The following is a 17,018-nucleotide window of genomic DNA, read 5'->3' as shown; positions in this document are numbered from 1 at the left end:
GAGACTGAGGGGTAACCTCATTCATGTTTATCAATTTGTAAAGGGCGAGTGTCAGGAGGAGGGAGCCAGGCTCTTCTCGGTGACAGCCAATGACAGGACAAGGGGAGATGGGAACAAGCTGGAGCATAGGAGGTTCAACCTGAACATGAGGAAAAAACTTTCACTGTGAGGATGACAGAGCACTGGAACAGGCTGTCCAGAGAGGTTGTGGAGTCTCCTTCTCTGGAGACATTCAAAACCCACCTGGATGCATTTCTGTGTGACCTAATCTAGGTGATCCAGCTCTGGCAGGGAGATTGGACTGGATGATCTTTTGAGGTCCCTTCTAACTCCTAACATTCTGTGATTCTGTGACAGGCTGAGAGAATTGGGGTTTTTCAGCCTGGAGAAGAGAAGGCTCTGGGGGGACCTTATAGTGGCCTTCTAATTCCTGAAAGGTTCCTGTAAGAAAGCTGGGGAAGAGCTGTTCACTAGATCATGTAGCAATAGGATGAAGGGTAATGTAAAACTAGAAAAGGGTAGATATAGGTTGGATATTAGGAAAGAGTTCTTGAACACGAGGGTGATAGATCAGTGGAACAGGTTGCTCAGAGAAGTAGTGGAGGCCCCATCCCTGGAGACATTCAAGGTCAGGCTTGATGGGGCTCTGAGAAACCTGATCTAGTAACATTGTCCCTGCTCACTGCAGGGGATTGGACCAGATGATCTTTAAAGGTCCCTTCCAACCCAGTACATTCTATAATTCTATGGCTGCTGCTTGTAACTCAAATTATACTAGCCTAAATGTGCAGAAACATGTCAAGATACGTTTAACTATGTGAGCTATGTGGGGCATTTCTCACAGCATAGGTGTTATGCTTCTCTGCAGATTGGACTTTCAAGAGTATTAATGAGAATTCTTACTTGTTTAATGGCTATGTAAAAATTATCTTCCTAGATTGTGCTGTATTGTAGACTGAGAACATTTGTGATGCAGTCGTTCAGTAGCCAGAGAACTATGAGTGGGGAGAGATCTGTGGTGGTAGGCTGGAAGTATTTTTTTAAACATTCTTAACATATTTTCAAAGCATACATGCTGACTAGATAAATATATATATGGATGTTTATATATTCAGAAGATATGACATACCTAATCTATATGAAATACAATCTCAGCAGTGGTTGTCATGTTAATCAGATACTCTTGTTAAACGTTGATTTGTCTCTATAACTTAAACAGTACTTAGGCATGATTGCATTGAAATTCAGATTATTGGCTTTTGTGACAAGGTATAGTTGCATTAAGGAATCTGTGTTTTGAAACTAGCTCATCATCTGATCCAAATTCTCAATGATGCCGACATATCAATGGCAACTGGATATCCAGGACCATTGAGTATCTGCACTGTAGGGCCTCTTCTTGATTAATCTCTACTATATGACTGTTTCATCTTGTACAAAATTCCCTTCAGTTTTTAACTTTTACACACTATGCGAAGTAAAACTGTACTGAAAAGTGCTAAGAGAATAGCAGCATAGCTGAAGATCAAGATGTTTGTTAGGGCAGCATGAGTGTTAACAGAAGAGGTGAATGAACCCATCTGCCCTGAGTTGTATGATGGCAATGTGCTTGCATGTATCATGGGACTGGTTTCTTAGTAAAGTTCTGCCTCGCAACATTTATAGTAATCATTACACTTTGTGGGAGAGAAAAGTGTAAAGATCGCTAAGTTTAAAAATAATCTGTTAAGTAGTAAAGCAGTTTTTTAAAAAATTATATGTATTATGTTCAATAAATTATTGATATTTATAAGAGTACAATTTTGAAGACCCTGTTAAACTTTCAAATTAATGAATTTTCTTTTGGGAACTAAATTGTCTGCTTTTCAGGTTGAATAATGGAAGCATGTCTCTTACTGTTGTACAAAATACTTCCCGAACAGAGTTTATAAAACATCTGAAAAGATACGCCAGCGTAAAAAATCAGGTACTGTTAATTTCTTTCTGGTGATTACAGAAAGAACAGTTAATCATGAAGGCAGACATACTGCAAGAGTTAATGTTAGCATCCTCATAAGGAGACTTAGCTTCATGTCAGAATACATTAGCCCCCTTTTTATCTGATTTTTTTTTTTTAAATCACTAGACTAATACCGATTAGCCTATTTCAGCCCATCTGTTGTGGTTTAAATTGTATTTGTGTTGTGCCATAGTTTTATGAGTCTAAAGCCCTTTCACCACAATAAAGGAAATGCATGCTGTGTTTAAATTTGTGTAGTACAGAGATCAAGAACACAGACTGGGGGGGCATCATGCAACTCTATGTAAGAAATAGGTAAAAAGTCCATAATTTCAGCACATTGCTGCATGCTATTCTGATAGCAGTGGACTATGACCATTGATTTTTAGCAAGTATACATTCTATCTAGTTATGAATGTTTGCAGAACTGCATTTCAAACTTGCGGTCTCTACTCTGTCGCTGAAGAGAAAAACAAAGCATCCAAACGCAGTGCCTTATTGCTGTCCTAAATACCTGGTGCATCACCCCAGTGCACTGGTGCTCATGCAAATATGTGATTATGTGATTCACCTTATGTGATATGGATTATGTGAAATCACTTCTACAAGAAGGTTCAGATTTGAATTAAATAACCGTTCAACAGTCAGACTTTGGGGGAGAGGTAGATGACAATTCCGTGTGACAGCACTAAGAGCTGCATTTAGGACATACTTTATGCTTTTCAGTTATGCTTTTGGAGGAAGGCTTTGCTTTTTCTGACTTTTTAGTTTGAAATTAGACGAGATGTGGACCCTCCTTTAAACTTAAGATGACCATTTACTGGAATTCTAACTAACCTTGTTTAGGACAGGACTACTGGTAATGTTGAACAGAGGAGAGAAATGTTTGGATTTTCATACACTCTGAGAGCATGTGGCATTTTGGCATGTGCAAATTATACCACCTCACCTGTAAACTGAGCAAGTCCACAACAGGATCGCAAATGGAACACTACCATTTTTTCTGAGGCACTATTTAGGGTAAGAATAGCATGTTACTCTGTAAATGCTAGCTGGAATATATAATGCCTCATGTGGTCAAAGCTAGCGTTAAGTGTTCTCATTTACGTAAAATTAAAAAAAAGCAAGCTTTTTAATTTCAAGTAATGTAGTTTGTTGCTAAGGTACCAGCTGTATCTTTCATCTTCATTTAATATGTATCTGTGTTTGGTTTAGTTCAATTTTCCTTTTGTTGAGACCTACACAGTTCAAGAAGTAAAAGTACAACCAAGGCTTAAAAGAGGGCTTGATGCAAAACAAAATACGTATTTGAATGCTGCTTCTGCAGAAGGAAATTACCCTTGGAACATAGATGGAGACTTAATGCAAGAAGGATCACAAGTTCACATTCGGTAAGGCTAAGTATTGTGTTTATGGACTGTATGCCTGTAACAGATCAGTATGGCAATCTTAAATATATATAATATAGATGACACCAAAGCTCGGTGTTATAAATATTGTAAGAACAGTACTTTTGTGCGCTTTTGTGCAACTGCACAGTCTGGCCCCTTTGCTCTGTTGCATTGTGCCCATGTTTGGAAAGGTTTGTTATGACCCACTTGGCCTTTCCTTTCTGGTGCTTTGTCAGCTTCCAGCTCCACTTCCCTTCTTTCTGCCTGTTCCTTCACCCTTCTGTTTCTTAGAGGAAAACAAATGTATATAAAGGTTTTTGAATCCTGGGAGGAGCTTCTTTTGGGATAAGGATTCCTGCTTGGAAAGCAGCATATGTAACTTTATTATTAAAAAAACATATAGTTGTCCAATAGTGGGAAATCTAGTGCTGCTTGAGAATAGTTGCCATATCTGGGATCAAAGAAAGGGACTATGAGAATACATAGGCAAATAGGAGGATTATCAGTGGAATTAAATGGGCAGTGGCTCATTCTTCTGCAATACACACAGGATTAGTTGAATGCACAATGCTCAGAGTAAAAGCCTGATATGTAGAATAAAAGGCAGATCATGTTATAGCATATATAATGTATACTTCTAAAGATAACCTTATAGGGATTGTTAAAATGTAATTCAGGTGATTTCATTCCACATAGCAGTTCATACCCACTTCCTTCTTCCTCCAACCCCAAATAGTGGCACATGAGTCACTGAAATTTGTAAAGTTTGACTTCCTCTCCTGACAGGGTGCATCCTCAACTTATCGATCTCTATGGAGTGAACACTGATGACCTGGAGAGTTCCCAAGCCACATGCAGCTGCATATAGAAGGGACACCCTGCAAGTTCAGTATTAAGGAGTGCTTTTCTCCCCTCTGTGCACAGCTTCCCAAGGTCCCAGGCTTTCACTCACTGAATTCAGTTGTTGTAGCTGAAGCTTAACTGGGATGTTCAAAATATTTCTGGTTTTAATTTTTATCAAGTTTTATATTTTTATCAGGTTGTATTAAACTGTAAAGAAACTGTTAGACTTAACAAGAAAAAACGAAAATTATTATGTTGGTCTCTTATGAATTCAGAGTTTTCATCGGAAAAGAAGAAAATATTTTTTTCCTTTACAATTATACTAGCTTCTGCAATAAATATAGTATGAAATATTTCTAAGTCTGCTGCTATCTGTGTTGTCAGGTAATTCAGTTCAAATAGAGCTGGGGAGGGGAGGTATGTTACCACCTCATGCTGAAGAATGGTAGCAAAATATAAATTTATTTTTTTATTAATTAAGTACTTTCATTTCTACATATATTTAATGCTGCCTTAATGTATTTGTTTCAAAATAATTTGTAGTCAAACAGTAATACAAAAGAATATGCTGATGTTTTATACAGCTTTTCTTTGTTGAAATGTCTTTTAAAGACTACTCTTTGTACAAAATATTTAAAAATATTTTAGCTATCCTAGAACTGAAATGATATTCAGCATAGCTTTTGTTATTGCTGAGAAAGTTATGATAAGTAACTTAATCGACTTACTTACATCTTAATAACTTCTAAATAGGACATAAACATATTTTTTATCGGTGGCTTTTTTGTAGCTTACTAAACATTTAATACAATTATTTGATATGACAGCAAATAAGTACTATATTCTTTTTGGGAACTGGCTTTCTCTGAGATGATGAAAAGTAGCAGACCCACAAGCTTGTCTGTCTGCAGGACCATGGGGATAACAAATGTTTTCCTGCTCACTTGTCTATAAATTGTTCAGAAGGTGGCTGACAAATATTGCAATGAATGCTCTATTTTCCCGTGGCTAGAATGAGTTGCTTAAGTACGTTCTTTTTTCAATAAGCAGCTGAGTATAATGTGAAATCCAGTCCTTCAATATTTTGTTAAATCAAGGCCCTAAGCCTTTACATGGAATCTATAGCTACTATATTTTTATTTTAAATACTACCCGTGATAAATACTCACAGCAAAACAGCAGTGTGCCTCAAGTACTGCAGATGCTTATTTGTCTCTTAAGAACAAGCTGTTACTTGTTGGAAATCTCATGCAGTTTCTGTAGACAAACCTGGCCAGTAGTAAAGGCCAAATTCATAGACAATTAAATGCCTGCTTCAGAGGCACTGAATTATTATAGGAATCTTATTCCTGCTCTTTGCACTGGAGTTAGTAGCTGCAGAATAGGATCAAGTCACAGCATCCTTTAGGCTGGACAGGGCCCTGGCAGGGCTGTAGCCCAACCTCCTGCTCAGATTGGGTCCAACAATGAGACCAGATCTGGTTGCTCAGGGTTTCATCCAGTTTGGCCTTGAAACCTTGAAGCATGGAGGTGACACAACCTCTTGGCATCCGTTTCAATGCCTGGCTGCCCTCATGAGGGGAAGCTTTCTCCTTGTGTCCAGTTGGAACCTCTCATTTCAGTTTATACCCCTTGTCTGAGGTGCAGAGAGTAGTCTCCAGTTAAACTACTATAACTGATACTATAGCACATCAGATATTTTTAACATGTTAAGACAATTAAAACTAAACTTCCTGGAGTCGTCTAAGAAGGAGATTCTAGCTACATTTAATAGATTTAACAGTTTTTATTATATAACTGAAAATTAACAAAATAATTGAATTTGCAGAAGAAACAGCTTAACAGTGCTTAACTTGTTGGGATTCTTATTATAAAGTACCACTCAATTTCATTTTATTAATCTTGCAGCCATCAGGACATTGTAATTTTATTTTTTTTTCAATATGTGTCTTATAAAAGCTAATTGAATTTTGCTTCATATCCTAAGAACTGGCAACCAACACATTAATAATAAAATCTGAATAGAAAGTATACCATATCCAAGGCAACTTTATCACATGTACTGACTTATGTAAACTATGTCAAAGATAAATAAAATGTTTTAGTTTCACTTCTTTGCATTGTTTGTACTAAGAAGAATGTTAAGTCGTCTTCTACTGTTTGAGGTATATTTTTCACAATATGCTGTACTATCAAACTAATTTCTGTTCAAAAGTATTTTGGTTAAAGTGCAAAAATTCACTGAAGCCATTTTGAAGGTAAGCATTTTGTGCATAATTTCAGACTTGCAAGAAAATGTTTCATTCTTCACATACTTAATTTTTTAAAAAAATATATGCACATTCATTTGTCCTTACATTGCAGAAGATTTTAGACAGAAAATTTACTTTAGAGTGATCTACATCTTTGGCATCAAATGAAGTGAAACAAAATTACAAAATGGTCCCCAACACCTTTAGAATCTGTGAACAATGTGACTTTTATGGCACCAAACACTCTATTAGCAAAAGTGCTTGTTGAAGGTACTCTATATGGCTTTTGAGTCTCAGGCTAATTCCCATATGATGGTACAGCTTCAAAGCGTATGTACATGTTACATTCATTTCTCCTTGCAGTTCATAAGGACATCAAAGGCACAGCCAGAAAGGCCATATTGCATACAGCTGTGAAAATAAGTTCAGTTATTGAAGAAGCTGTACATTCTCCAGTTGTACTGGGGAGCAAAGTATTTTATTTTTTCCTTGGCTTGTACTATTTCACCAAAGCTAGGTGGCAGTGCAAACTTACCTACCTGAAGAAACTTCCTGTAGTAGCAGAGCAGCGGTTTGAACCATCTTTCTGTTAGGCCATTTGCCTTTCTGCTGAGTGGCTTCTGAGGATGCCTGTTTGGATGGTATTTATCTGAAAACTTCACAAGAACCCAAGCTAGCTCTCCAAATTACTTCCTTATTAAGTACTTTCAGGTAAAGTGTGGCACATCTAAAGATACTATCTGGCCCGGTAAGATTGGCATTTGGAGTCTTTTGGGTATGTGTTTCTCTGTTTGGTCATCATGTGAAGTCTCTTTTTTTTTTTTTCCAAGTCCTGGAAGAATGTCAGCACTAAATACTACTATGCTAAGTACTATAGAAAACTCTTCAAATAAATAAAAAATAAATACTTGCTTAAAAAAAACAAAACTCACAGAAATATTCCACTGGAGAAGTCCAAAACATCAAGGCAACAATATCTGAGGAGAGGATGAAACAACTGATTCTGTCATGCTTGCAAGTACCATGTTAAAGATGGCAACAAATGATCATCTCCAATGATCATCTCCATCTCAACTCTTTCTACATTTCAGAGAGGATTCTGTGCTGCATCTCCAGCCTACTCCACAAAACTCTCTGCTCTGAATCTACCTTTGACCTTCCTGGTTCTGGCTTGCCTGGGTGTCTAAGTCTCAGCAATGTTGTGGCTGTGCCTGTGAAACCAAAGCTAATGAGGTTACCTTTCAGAAGCCCAAGAGAGCTTCTTGATAGCTGTTTTCTACATCCATGCCTTCTATCAGTTTAAGCTAATCTACCCTTGTAAAATTGCCAAATCAAGATGAGGGAGGATTTCTTCTTGAATGTCTAATCAAAAGATGATTGAAACTTGAAAATGAATAGACTAAGTCATGCTAATATGTTCGAGATCTTATTTTCCAGGACTGGTCAAACATTGATACTTTCTAGAAATTCTTCTTTCTGGTAAGTAATTACTCTTCTATTTATCTTTAGTGTTCTTCTGTTTGAAACCAGATACATATACAGCATTTCAAATCTTACTGTGAGTCTACAAAACAAACTGTTTTACCATTTTCATATTAGAAAAACAACAGAACTCTAAGGTGTAGTCCTCCACACAGTGCAAGGAAATAAAGTGTATTTTGTGAGAGGGAGTGAACTCAAGACCAGTTTTCTTGTCCCTGGTGTTTCTCCTGTGAGTTAACCTGAATCTTAAATTCTTCATTTTAAAATCAAACATTTATTAGCCATCTTAGTCATCTTTGTTCCCAGTTGTAAAACTCCAGCTGTCTCTTCTGTTCATGTCTTGAGGCACTGGTTTGTATTGCCTTTTGAAAAAGCCAATCTGAAATACATAAGTTTGGAAACTGTTGTTAGTAACTCTTTGTTATCAAATCTAAACCATAAAAGATGAACTAAAATAAAATGCATATACATATAGTGTTTAGGAGCAATGGTATTTGCCATAGCTTTGTCATTCCAAGTAATCAAGTGTTACTCATCAATCAAAAAAGTGGGCTTGCTTTTTCTTTTACTTTTTCGAAGGCTAATACTCTCCTGCAAAGAGCAAGGGTGTGGGCTTGTGAACTGTAATAGTCCACAGAATCCAATATTTTTTTAAATGTGGAATGGTGATAAAATTTCCCTGTTAAATTTGTTTTATTTGTACACTCCCCTGGGAAAAAATGATGGATGGAGAAAGTCTGCATGCAGGTGAAGTAGTTAAGTCTCCCCTAAATCACTTGTCAGAGAAGCTGCATCCTTCACAGTTTTCTTTTTTACTTAAGCACAGGATTGTTTTAGCATTCATGTTGCAGTTTAAAATCTAAAACATTTTATTGTTGCATGAAACTATGCTGTAGGCTATTAGTCATGTGTCAAATGACATTAAATGTGGAGCACCACCCCACAAAAATGATCCATTTGATATCACTAAATTGTATGAAACATTTGCAATTCATGAGGTGCCATATGAAACATGAGCAGGGGGTTGTGGTATTGAATAACATAAGGTGGAGAATACACAGAAGATAAAATGAAGTATTTTGAAAAAACACAAGTTCTAGGAGAAATTATGTTTCTTTAAAAAGGACAGATCAAAAGAAAATATTTAGCCTTTAACCTGCATTAACAGATCCAAAGATCCACCAACAGTGTGAATTCCAGACTTGAAAACAACTGAGAAATACTGAAAACCTACCTTCCATAATAGAAATGAAAGAAGCAAAAACAAGGTAACACCAATTATTAAGCCTGTTCCAATAATTAGCACAGTAACATGGTATTTTGGCTTTTGGTGGTGCAGTCCTTCCAAAAAGACCTGGAAAGCAGAAAATAAATTCAGCGCTGATTATATTTTTTTACCTAAAAGGTACTAGAAAAATTACACTCTTAAGTAATTAAGACTATATTAATTGCCTGTGTATAGAGATGTATAGAATTTTGCAATTTTAACAGCTGTTGGTTTTTCTGCTTTAACATGTTTATCACAAATTGATTAAGAGAAGTCTTACATATGTAACTTGCTTGTCCTTGTGCAGTTCAATAACTTTTGCATTTTTTTCTGGTGAGGCTGTTGCTCTTACTTCAAACTTCAGTGCTGATGCATCATCCTGATTAAAAAAGAAAAAAAATCATATCTTTTAAAAAAACTTCAACACATTAATTCCTCCCCAGCAAAAATGGTAACACAGCTGCTCACAGAAACAGAATCTCACACCAGCATACAATGATGCCTTTTTCTGATCACAAAACAAATTAGTACCAGAAGCTGGAATGAAGCCCAGTTGGATTTTACTTAAGTCCACATCCATGCTGTTTTTCTTAGAAAAGTACAATTATGAGTTGAAATTAAATCCCAATCCTACATAATCCAGCCAGAATAGGCAATACAATACATATTATAAAATAAAGTAATAATCTAAAATATATAAAAAACGAAAACCACTGAAAAATATGTATCAGTTTGAGACTCAGCATTGAAAACATAGAATAGGTGACACCCAAAGGATTTGGATTTAATCATACTGTTTGCAAAAATATATTAATACGTAGAATTTATATGCAGACAATATTGCAAATATGCCTTGAAATATTCTCAATATGAAAAACTAATGTCTTACCATTTCTAAAAGTGAAGGAGTAGCCTCCAGATGCAACTGAATGGTTGCTTCTTTTCCACTTTCCATGTTTCCAAGCTTGCAATGTATTTGTAAGCAAAGGCTGTCATTTTTCATGCAATACTGTAGAAGGGAGGGAAAGACTGAAACTTAACTTAAAAGTATATCAACTGTATTGCCTTAGTATTAAAGACACTCGGGAATCAAACAAAATAAAAAGCTCCATGTTTGTTCTTGAAAAGTCAGGTTGCAGATCTAGGTTGTCATCCATCACTGCCAATCCATAGGTGCTAAAGTACAGTACAAGGGACCAATGTAATTGTGATAGAAAACAAGAGGTCATTTTTGTTAAAAATTTTTTTTTTAGACTGAGAAATAGCAATTGCAATAATTTGGTTGGGTTTTACACTGCTATTTCAAATTAGTTTTTATCAAGAATGATAGGTGACAATAACTATGTGATATCCAGTATCAACAGTATAACTGATTGACACACATTCTTTGTCCAAGACTCAATGGCTAAATTCTGATTTGATATTCTAGTCTCAATCATTGGTTGAGGTTCCTTGTAATGTGCTTACTTAAAGTCCCAAATTAACATATTTTAAAATGTCCAGCTTTTTTTAAGATTAAAGAAAACTCTATCAAACACAGGTTGCAAATCAGACATTTCTAAGAACAAGCCCTCAGAAATCTTAACACTAGAATAGCAATTCTGGTTTGGAGTACATAACCCAAGTATCTGATCGCCAGCAGGTACAGAGGGACCAGCTTGAACAATATTCTCCCAGCCTCCCAAATACTTTTAATAAGAACTTTCTGAGCCAAAAATTATTTCCATATATTTTGCAATCCTTAATGGCTTTCAGTACCATTAATTTGTACAGTCTCCCTTGGATTTCACCTCTTTTTAGCATTCATAAGACCCTTCAGTAAGAAGTTTCACCATGAGTACTACTCTTGGTTTTTTTGAACCTAGTTCCTATTAGTTACATTTGATAGCACTTCTTTGATGTGGAAAAGACAACGAATACTTGATCTGTAGACTTCATGTAATTAAAATTAAGACTGTTTTTCCTACATGCGTATTTTTGATTTGCTACTCAATTGCATCTGCCATTCTGTTGCCCACTCATTCAGCTATATAACCCTTTGGCAGTTCTTCACAGTGACTCTCATCCACAGGGACTTCAGTGACATCTCAATCAATTTTCTCACCTCAGTTCTCACATCTTTCACTAAAGTCACTTACGACTATGCTGAACTTATCACAGGTCCCACCACAAATCCCTGGAAGACTGCTCTAGTGACCTCATTATATAAGATATACTGTTGTCCTAAGACTCATTCATACAGTCATTTATTTCTCACTGATGCCAAAAGACAGACCTTACCATTTGTCTCTTAGCAGGCTTTGAAAAGAAAGTGACAACATCCTTCAATATGTTTTCATTTTTTTCTGCTGCACTACAGTTTCTGGGATATTTATTATAGGAGCAATGGCCAACTGTTGTCTGCGAAGAAAAATAACAATCAAAATTTAAACATCAGATAATAATCAGAATAAAGACTTCTGAAAAGCAAAATGCTCAAAAGGAATGTAACTTTTCTTTTCAGAAGTGTAAAACACATGGGGCTGAAGATCATCTTATTCTTGTTCACTCCGCTTCACTGCAGCTAACAAACTGGTGTGCTTTTGTGTACACTGAGTTACAGAGAACATTTTAGGAAGTAGATATGATTAAACCAGAAAGGAGCTTCAAGATCTTGGGCTCATTTGAGTCAACTGCTGTAGGCATATTTAGACATACTGCAGACATGAGGAATCTCTTGTACCCTATGTTAGCTGATTCTTATGTTCTACAAAGGAAAGACTGTATACTGTATATTCTGCGTAACAATGAATACTCTGTTCAAGATGAAATAATTAAGTCTAGCATCTTTAAAGAGTTACCCGATGCAGAAATTCTTTGATTTGTTTTAATACACTGTATTCTGCTACTTCATAGCAGGAAAGAACTGACAAACACAAATACAGATGCATGCTAAGGATCAAGCTTTGCACAGATGAATTCACTGAATTCAATAGGACTCTAATAAAGACCCTTATTATGGTATTAGGTATGTTTGAAATTGATAGAAATTGAACACATGCTTTGTACCTAGTTCTACTATGCTCTGCTTCTCTTTTTAATTTAATTCTTATAGCTAATAAAATTACATTATCTAACCTGTTCTTACCTTGATATCCAATATGTTGAATAATTTGAAGTCATTGGGTGGAAAAGCATTAGGTATCATTATCTCTAAGTTTGTATTTGGAGCCATGCTTGGTCCTGCACTGATAACCTTGTGGGGGAAGATGTTATACATTTAAAGCTTTAATTCATGGAAGCTATTCAAGTAACAAATACACACACACACACACACACACACACACACACACACACACACACACACACACATATATAAATTATAAATACAAAACACTTCTCAGAAAGGGGTAGCACCTGCATTGTTACACTGTCATGAAAGTGGATTCTGCTAGGAGTCGTAACATTTTTGCTTAATTCATTCTGCAGGCTTACCAAACCCAATGCATAAGTACTACTAAGCTGTGATGACTACCCCGAGGTCATACAGACTGCCTTCCAGGAGAATATGCAAAAGGAACTAGGAGAGATTAATGTCTAACTCCTGCTTTTAATCCATTGGAGACAAATCTGATACCTATAGATCCTCTTAGAAGGGGCTTCTGGTTCCCTTTGGTTACCATAAGACAGTTCCTTTTGAAGTATTTCTTAATGAAAGAAGTGGCAAGTCTGAACTGCTCTATCAATTCCAACCCTGCTTGTGCCAAGAATTTTTTTCTTTGTCTGTTCACTGCAAGATTGTCCAGGCCAAAAAAATTGTTCAACAGCCATTTCTCATCATTGATGCATAAAAGTTGTTCACCATGCAATTGTACTCTTAAAAAAGTTCCCTTACTGTCTGTGCAACTGTCATTAGATACACTGAAAATCTAAGCATTAACCTTCAAAACAAAGATAATAGGGCATACAAAGAAAAACTCTTACATGGAAAGTGAAGTTGATATTCTCTCTCATGCACATAACTGGTGAATCTTCCTCATTTGTTCCATAAATAAATGAAGCTGGTGATACAAATCTACAATGGTTTAGAGGTTGTTAATTAATAGAATTCCTATATATAATTAGTATAACTTTCTACTCCGTGCTATCTCCAGTCAGACTGGTTCTAAGAAAATACTTGAGTTTGTGTTTAAGTAAATCTAGGAACTCTGAGTAGAAGTCTTCTACTTTTGTACTCCTTCCTCATAAAAAGGCAGGTGAATCAGAAAAAAAGTCATAAATCCTCACCACAAACTATGTTCAATGAATGACCCACAACAAATCCAAAATATGGCCCATGTTAAGCAAGAAATCTAAGGATCTGCTGTGCTCTTATTAAATACCTCTTTCTATAAAAAATATTCCAGATTTAAAAAAAAAAATTGCCTGTTAAGAGAACTTCAAAGCACCAGATGTATCATTGGTTTCATTTCACAGTAGTGGAAACAGTGTCTCAGAAGTGTATGGGTCAGACCCCAGGATAGCCGTGCCTTCTCAGTCCCAGGATTTTTCAGCTACATCATGCTTTTGCTTAAAAGCTTTGGGAATTTACACTAGTAACAAGACAACAGTTCTACAGATGTATGTGTATAGCAATAGCTGACTTACCCATGAGCGTTTAACTCAACCTCATATTTTAGAGGTACAGCTAAAGTTAGCGTGTTATCCAGCAACATGTTCCCATCTTCATTTTTACTATAAAAATGCAATGAGAGAAAAATGAGTATCAAATACATCATCACATGCTATGTATTATCTCTATAAACAAATATTAAAGACCTTTCAGCTTATTAAAACAAAAATATTTTATTGGTAACACGTCAGACAATAAAAAAAACAAACATTTTATACAGGCAGAATCTGCTCATTATTTAAATAGCTATTATCTGTGGGGGTTTTTTGTAATTTCCCTTTCTGTACATATTTGCAATGGATGTGCCTTCTTGCAATTTTGCTTTGCTAAGTCTTTCCAGTATTCCCTACTCTGTTTTACAAAGCTAGTAATATTTTTTCATATAGCGCAATTTGTATTAGACTTTACCAGGTAGCATTAACGATGATACTGATGTCATCTTCTGCTCTGGTAAACCAGCTTGCATCCAAGAGGAAACTAAAATCCAGCTGCAGAACAAATAAAATTTTGTTCATATCAAATGATAGTATGTCTTAACACAGTTTAAAGAAAAATATTTTATTAAACTAATTTAGAATTTCCTGTTTAAAAAAAAAAATCAGAACTAAGAAAATACTTGCTTTTTGTGTCTTCTACTCCCTTTCTACTGACCTAACACATTTGTTCACAGCCTCAGTCAGCTCACTTGTCTAGGAAGCCAAGCACAATCAGCTAATGCATAATACAAACAATGTTATCCCTCAGTGAATTATTACAGAGAGTGTTTAAGCAACTAATTTTAAAAGTAGCAGAGAGATTCAGATACCAGCATGATGAAAGATGTTAGTTGGGAATGAAGGAAAGATTCTGAAAAACAAGATTGATTCTTTTCCCCCTGAAAATCCTTCTAACATATTTAGGGTGTTTTTAAAGCTAGGAACTTCAACAGCTTACCTTTGATTTTTGATCTACATATAAATAACCAACACTGCACTCAAGTTTCTCTGCATGAACTTCTTTGTCTAATACTTCACAGTGTATCTGTTTTTCTTCCTAAAGTGAAGGACAAATTATTAATGATTAAAACAAAATTCTTTTTCAGGCATTTCAAATTACATGCACAAACTGTAATAGAGTGGTTTTTATTTCCCTGAACTGAGGTGTTTGTTACTTCACTGATACAAACATACAGAACATTTATATTATCCATGACCACTTCAACATATTCTTATACTGATTGCTGCATCCTGTTACTTCATCGTCTCTTTGCTAATAATGAAGCTAAAATGTATTCATCAGACCTAGACCCACGCAAGTTTAAAGCCAACCTCTGAAAGGTGGCAGGGGAATTCTACACAGAGAGCAGTTACTTTAAAAAGGCGGAAAGAGAGAACAATTTGATGTGTGACTTCTTCATAAGACTGCATACCTGTGAAAAAGAACAGATTCAATGAGATCTTTGTGATCACTCAAAACATGATCATCAGACTAAAAGTAGTGGTAACATCCTGAAATACATTTAGAAACCAATTTTTTAATTTATGTTGTTACCATCAGATCCTGTTATTGAAATGATTTAAGTCACCTGTATTGATTATATTGCACATGGTTCAGGTAGCTAGAAGTCAGCGAACTTCAAAAGTGAACTTTTATCAGCTTTTTTTGGTGTGTGTGTAGTTTAATTGTCAGTAGCTAAAGAAACCTCAACAATCCATAATTTGTAAAGTATCTGGCTGAAGAAGAACAGTATCAAAGGATTACTGTTTGACAGATTTTTCTGTTCTTACCAATTCTAAAACTCGGATGAAATAAAGACCTGTAGGGATCTGAATGTGGAGGACAGTTTCATATGCATCATCTCCAACATTAAGCAGAGAAATGTTCAACAGTAAAGTCTTCATACTTCCAACAGCGAGATACGTTTTCTTATCATGAGGCCTATAAAAATAAATTATCATACTATAAGTCAAAAGTAATTCTATATACAGCTTGTATGCAAAAATTTCCCACCACTGCTCTTTCAGTTAATTTTATCTGGTTCTGACAAAGCTCAGTTGGAGATAATTAGGGAAGTTTTTAGTCAGTCCTGTAACTGAAGGTACTACACCAGTTACATGATGGTCATCTCCAGTGTTGTACTTTTTAAAGCCCCAGGTTATTAATGCGAGACCAAGAAAATTGTTATCAGACCAGTCATGCTTCTGGCTTTTACAAGATAGGTCCTTTCCTTTGCAGACAAGAACAGCACCGTGCTACTGCTACAGTATTTCCAGACATTATTTCAAAATACACTCTTCACTCAAAGCATAATATTGAGTTACTATGAAACAGGTCACAAAGAGGGCAAGTGAACATGCCTCTTTTATGATCTATGTAATGTTCTATAATCCTGTTACAAGTACAGACACCCTATGGGGTCCAAAGTAAACTTCTGCTTGACATTAAAGTTTAATTAAGACTTGTAGAAAGGCTGCCTAGAAATAGACATTTATCAGATATTCTGGCTTGAAACCAAAGCATTAGTCACTGAACACCTCTGGGAAAGAAGCTGGCACTTAGAAAAGCAACAGAAGGTAAAAGCACTGCATAAGCAGACAGGTTCCAAGACAAAAGCGAATTAAAGAAAAACAATGTTAACATTTCAGTTGCTTGATTCAGTTTAGGTTAAATTTTAAAGCTGTTTTACCAATTATATGCTTACCATTCAGTCCTCTTATATGCATTAAACCCAAGCTCATTAGCAAGATGCTGTCACAGAGATGCCTCCCAGCTTAACACACAAGTACACAAAAGCACCAGGTGCACATCTGGGACTACAAGAAAGCTGAACAAGAGCTTTTCCCTGGTAATCATATTTCATTCTTCATTAAAAAAATGCATAATGCAGACTAGAAATTTACAGAGCAGGCCAAAATCTAAGCCATTTAAAAAAAACATGACAATGTATACGTGAAGACTCATAACTTGGTAAGTAAAGCATTATATTGACACCCCTATTCGATTTCATTCTTTTAAGTCTAGAAGTGTTTGCTTTGCTGTTCAGAGATAATGAATGCATTCTGTCTAGACAAAATAAATTAACGCTTCACAGCTAACTAGGTTTAAATCGAGATTAAAAGAAGTGCCAGAAGGAGGACCCAGGGAACTACAGACC

At 35.8% G+C, this 17,018-nt stretch overlaps 1 protein-coding gene across 1 annotated transcript; it reads right to left on the bottom strand.

Annotated features, from left to right (window-relative positions):
- Positions 1-8,253: 8,253 nt before the first annotated feature.
- On the bottom strand, positions 8,254-15,802 carry LOC104547256 (integrin alpha-4-like; the record flags this gene model as incomplete). The annotated part of the gene is made up of 11 exons (XM_010192870.1): positions 8,254-8,346; positions 9,202-9,321; positions 9,515-9,613; positions 10,124-10,243; positions 11,515-11,634; positions 12,362-12,469; positions 13,198-13,288; positions 13,861-13,947; positions 14,294-14,373; positions 14,819-14,917; positions 15,652-15,802. Coding segments are annotated over 11 exons (1,168 nt in total), but the record flags the coding sequence as incomplete, so codon positions are not given.
- Between the last annotated feature and the right edge of the window lie 1,216 nt (positions 15,803-17,018).

The sequence above is a fragment of the Mesitornis unicolor genome, unplaced genomic scaffold (assembly GCF_000695765.1).
Source record: "Mesitornis unicolor isolate BGI_N332 unplaced genomic scaffold, ASM69576v1 scaffold14999, whole genome shotgun sequence".
Classification (NCBI taxonomy): domain Eukaryota; kingdom Metazoa; phylum Chordata; class Aves; order Mesitornithiformes; family Mesitornithidae; genus Mesitornis; species Mesitornis unicolor.
This window is presented reverse-complemented; position numbering and strand designations above follow the sequence as displayed.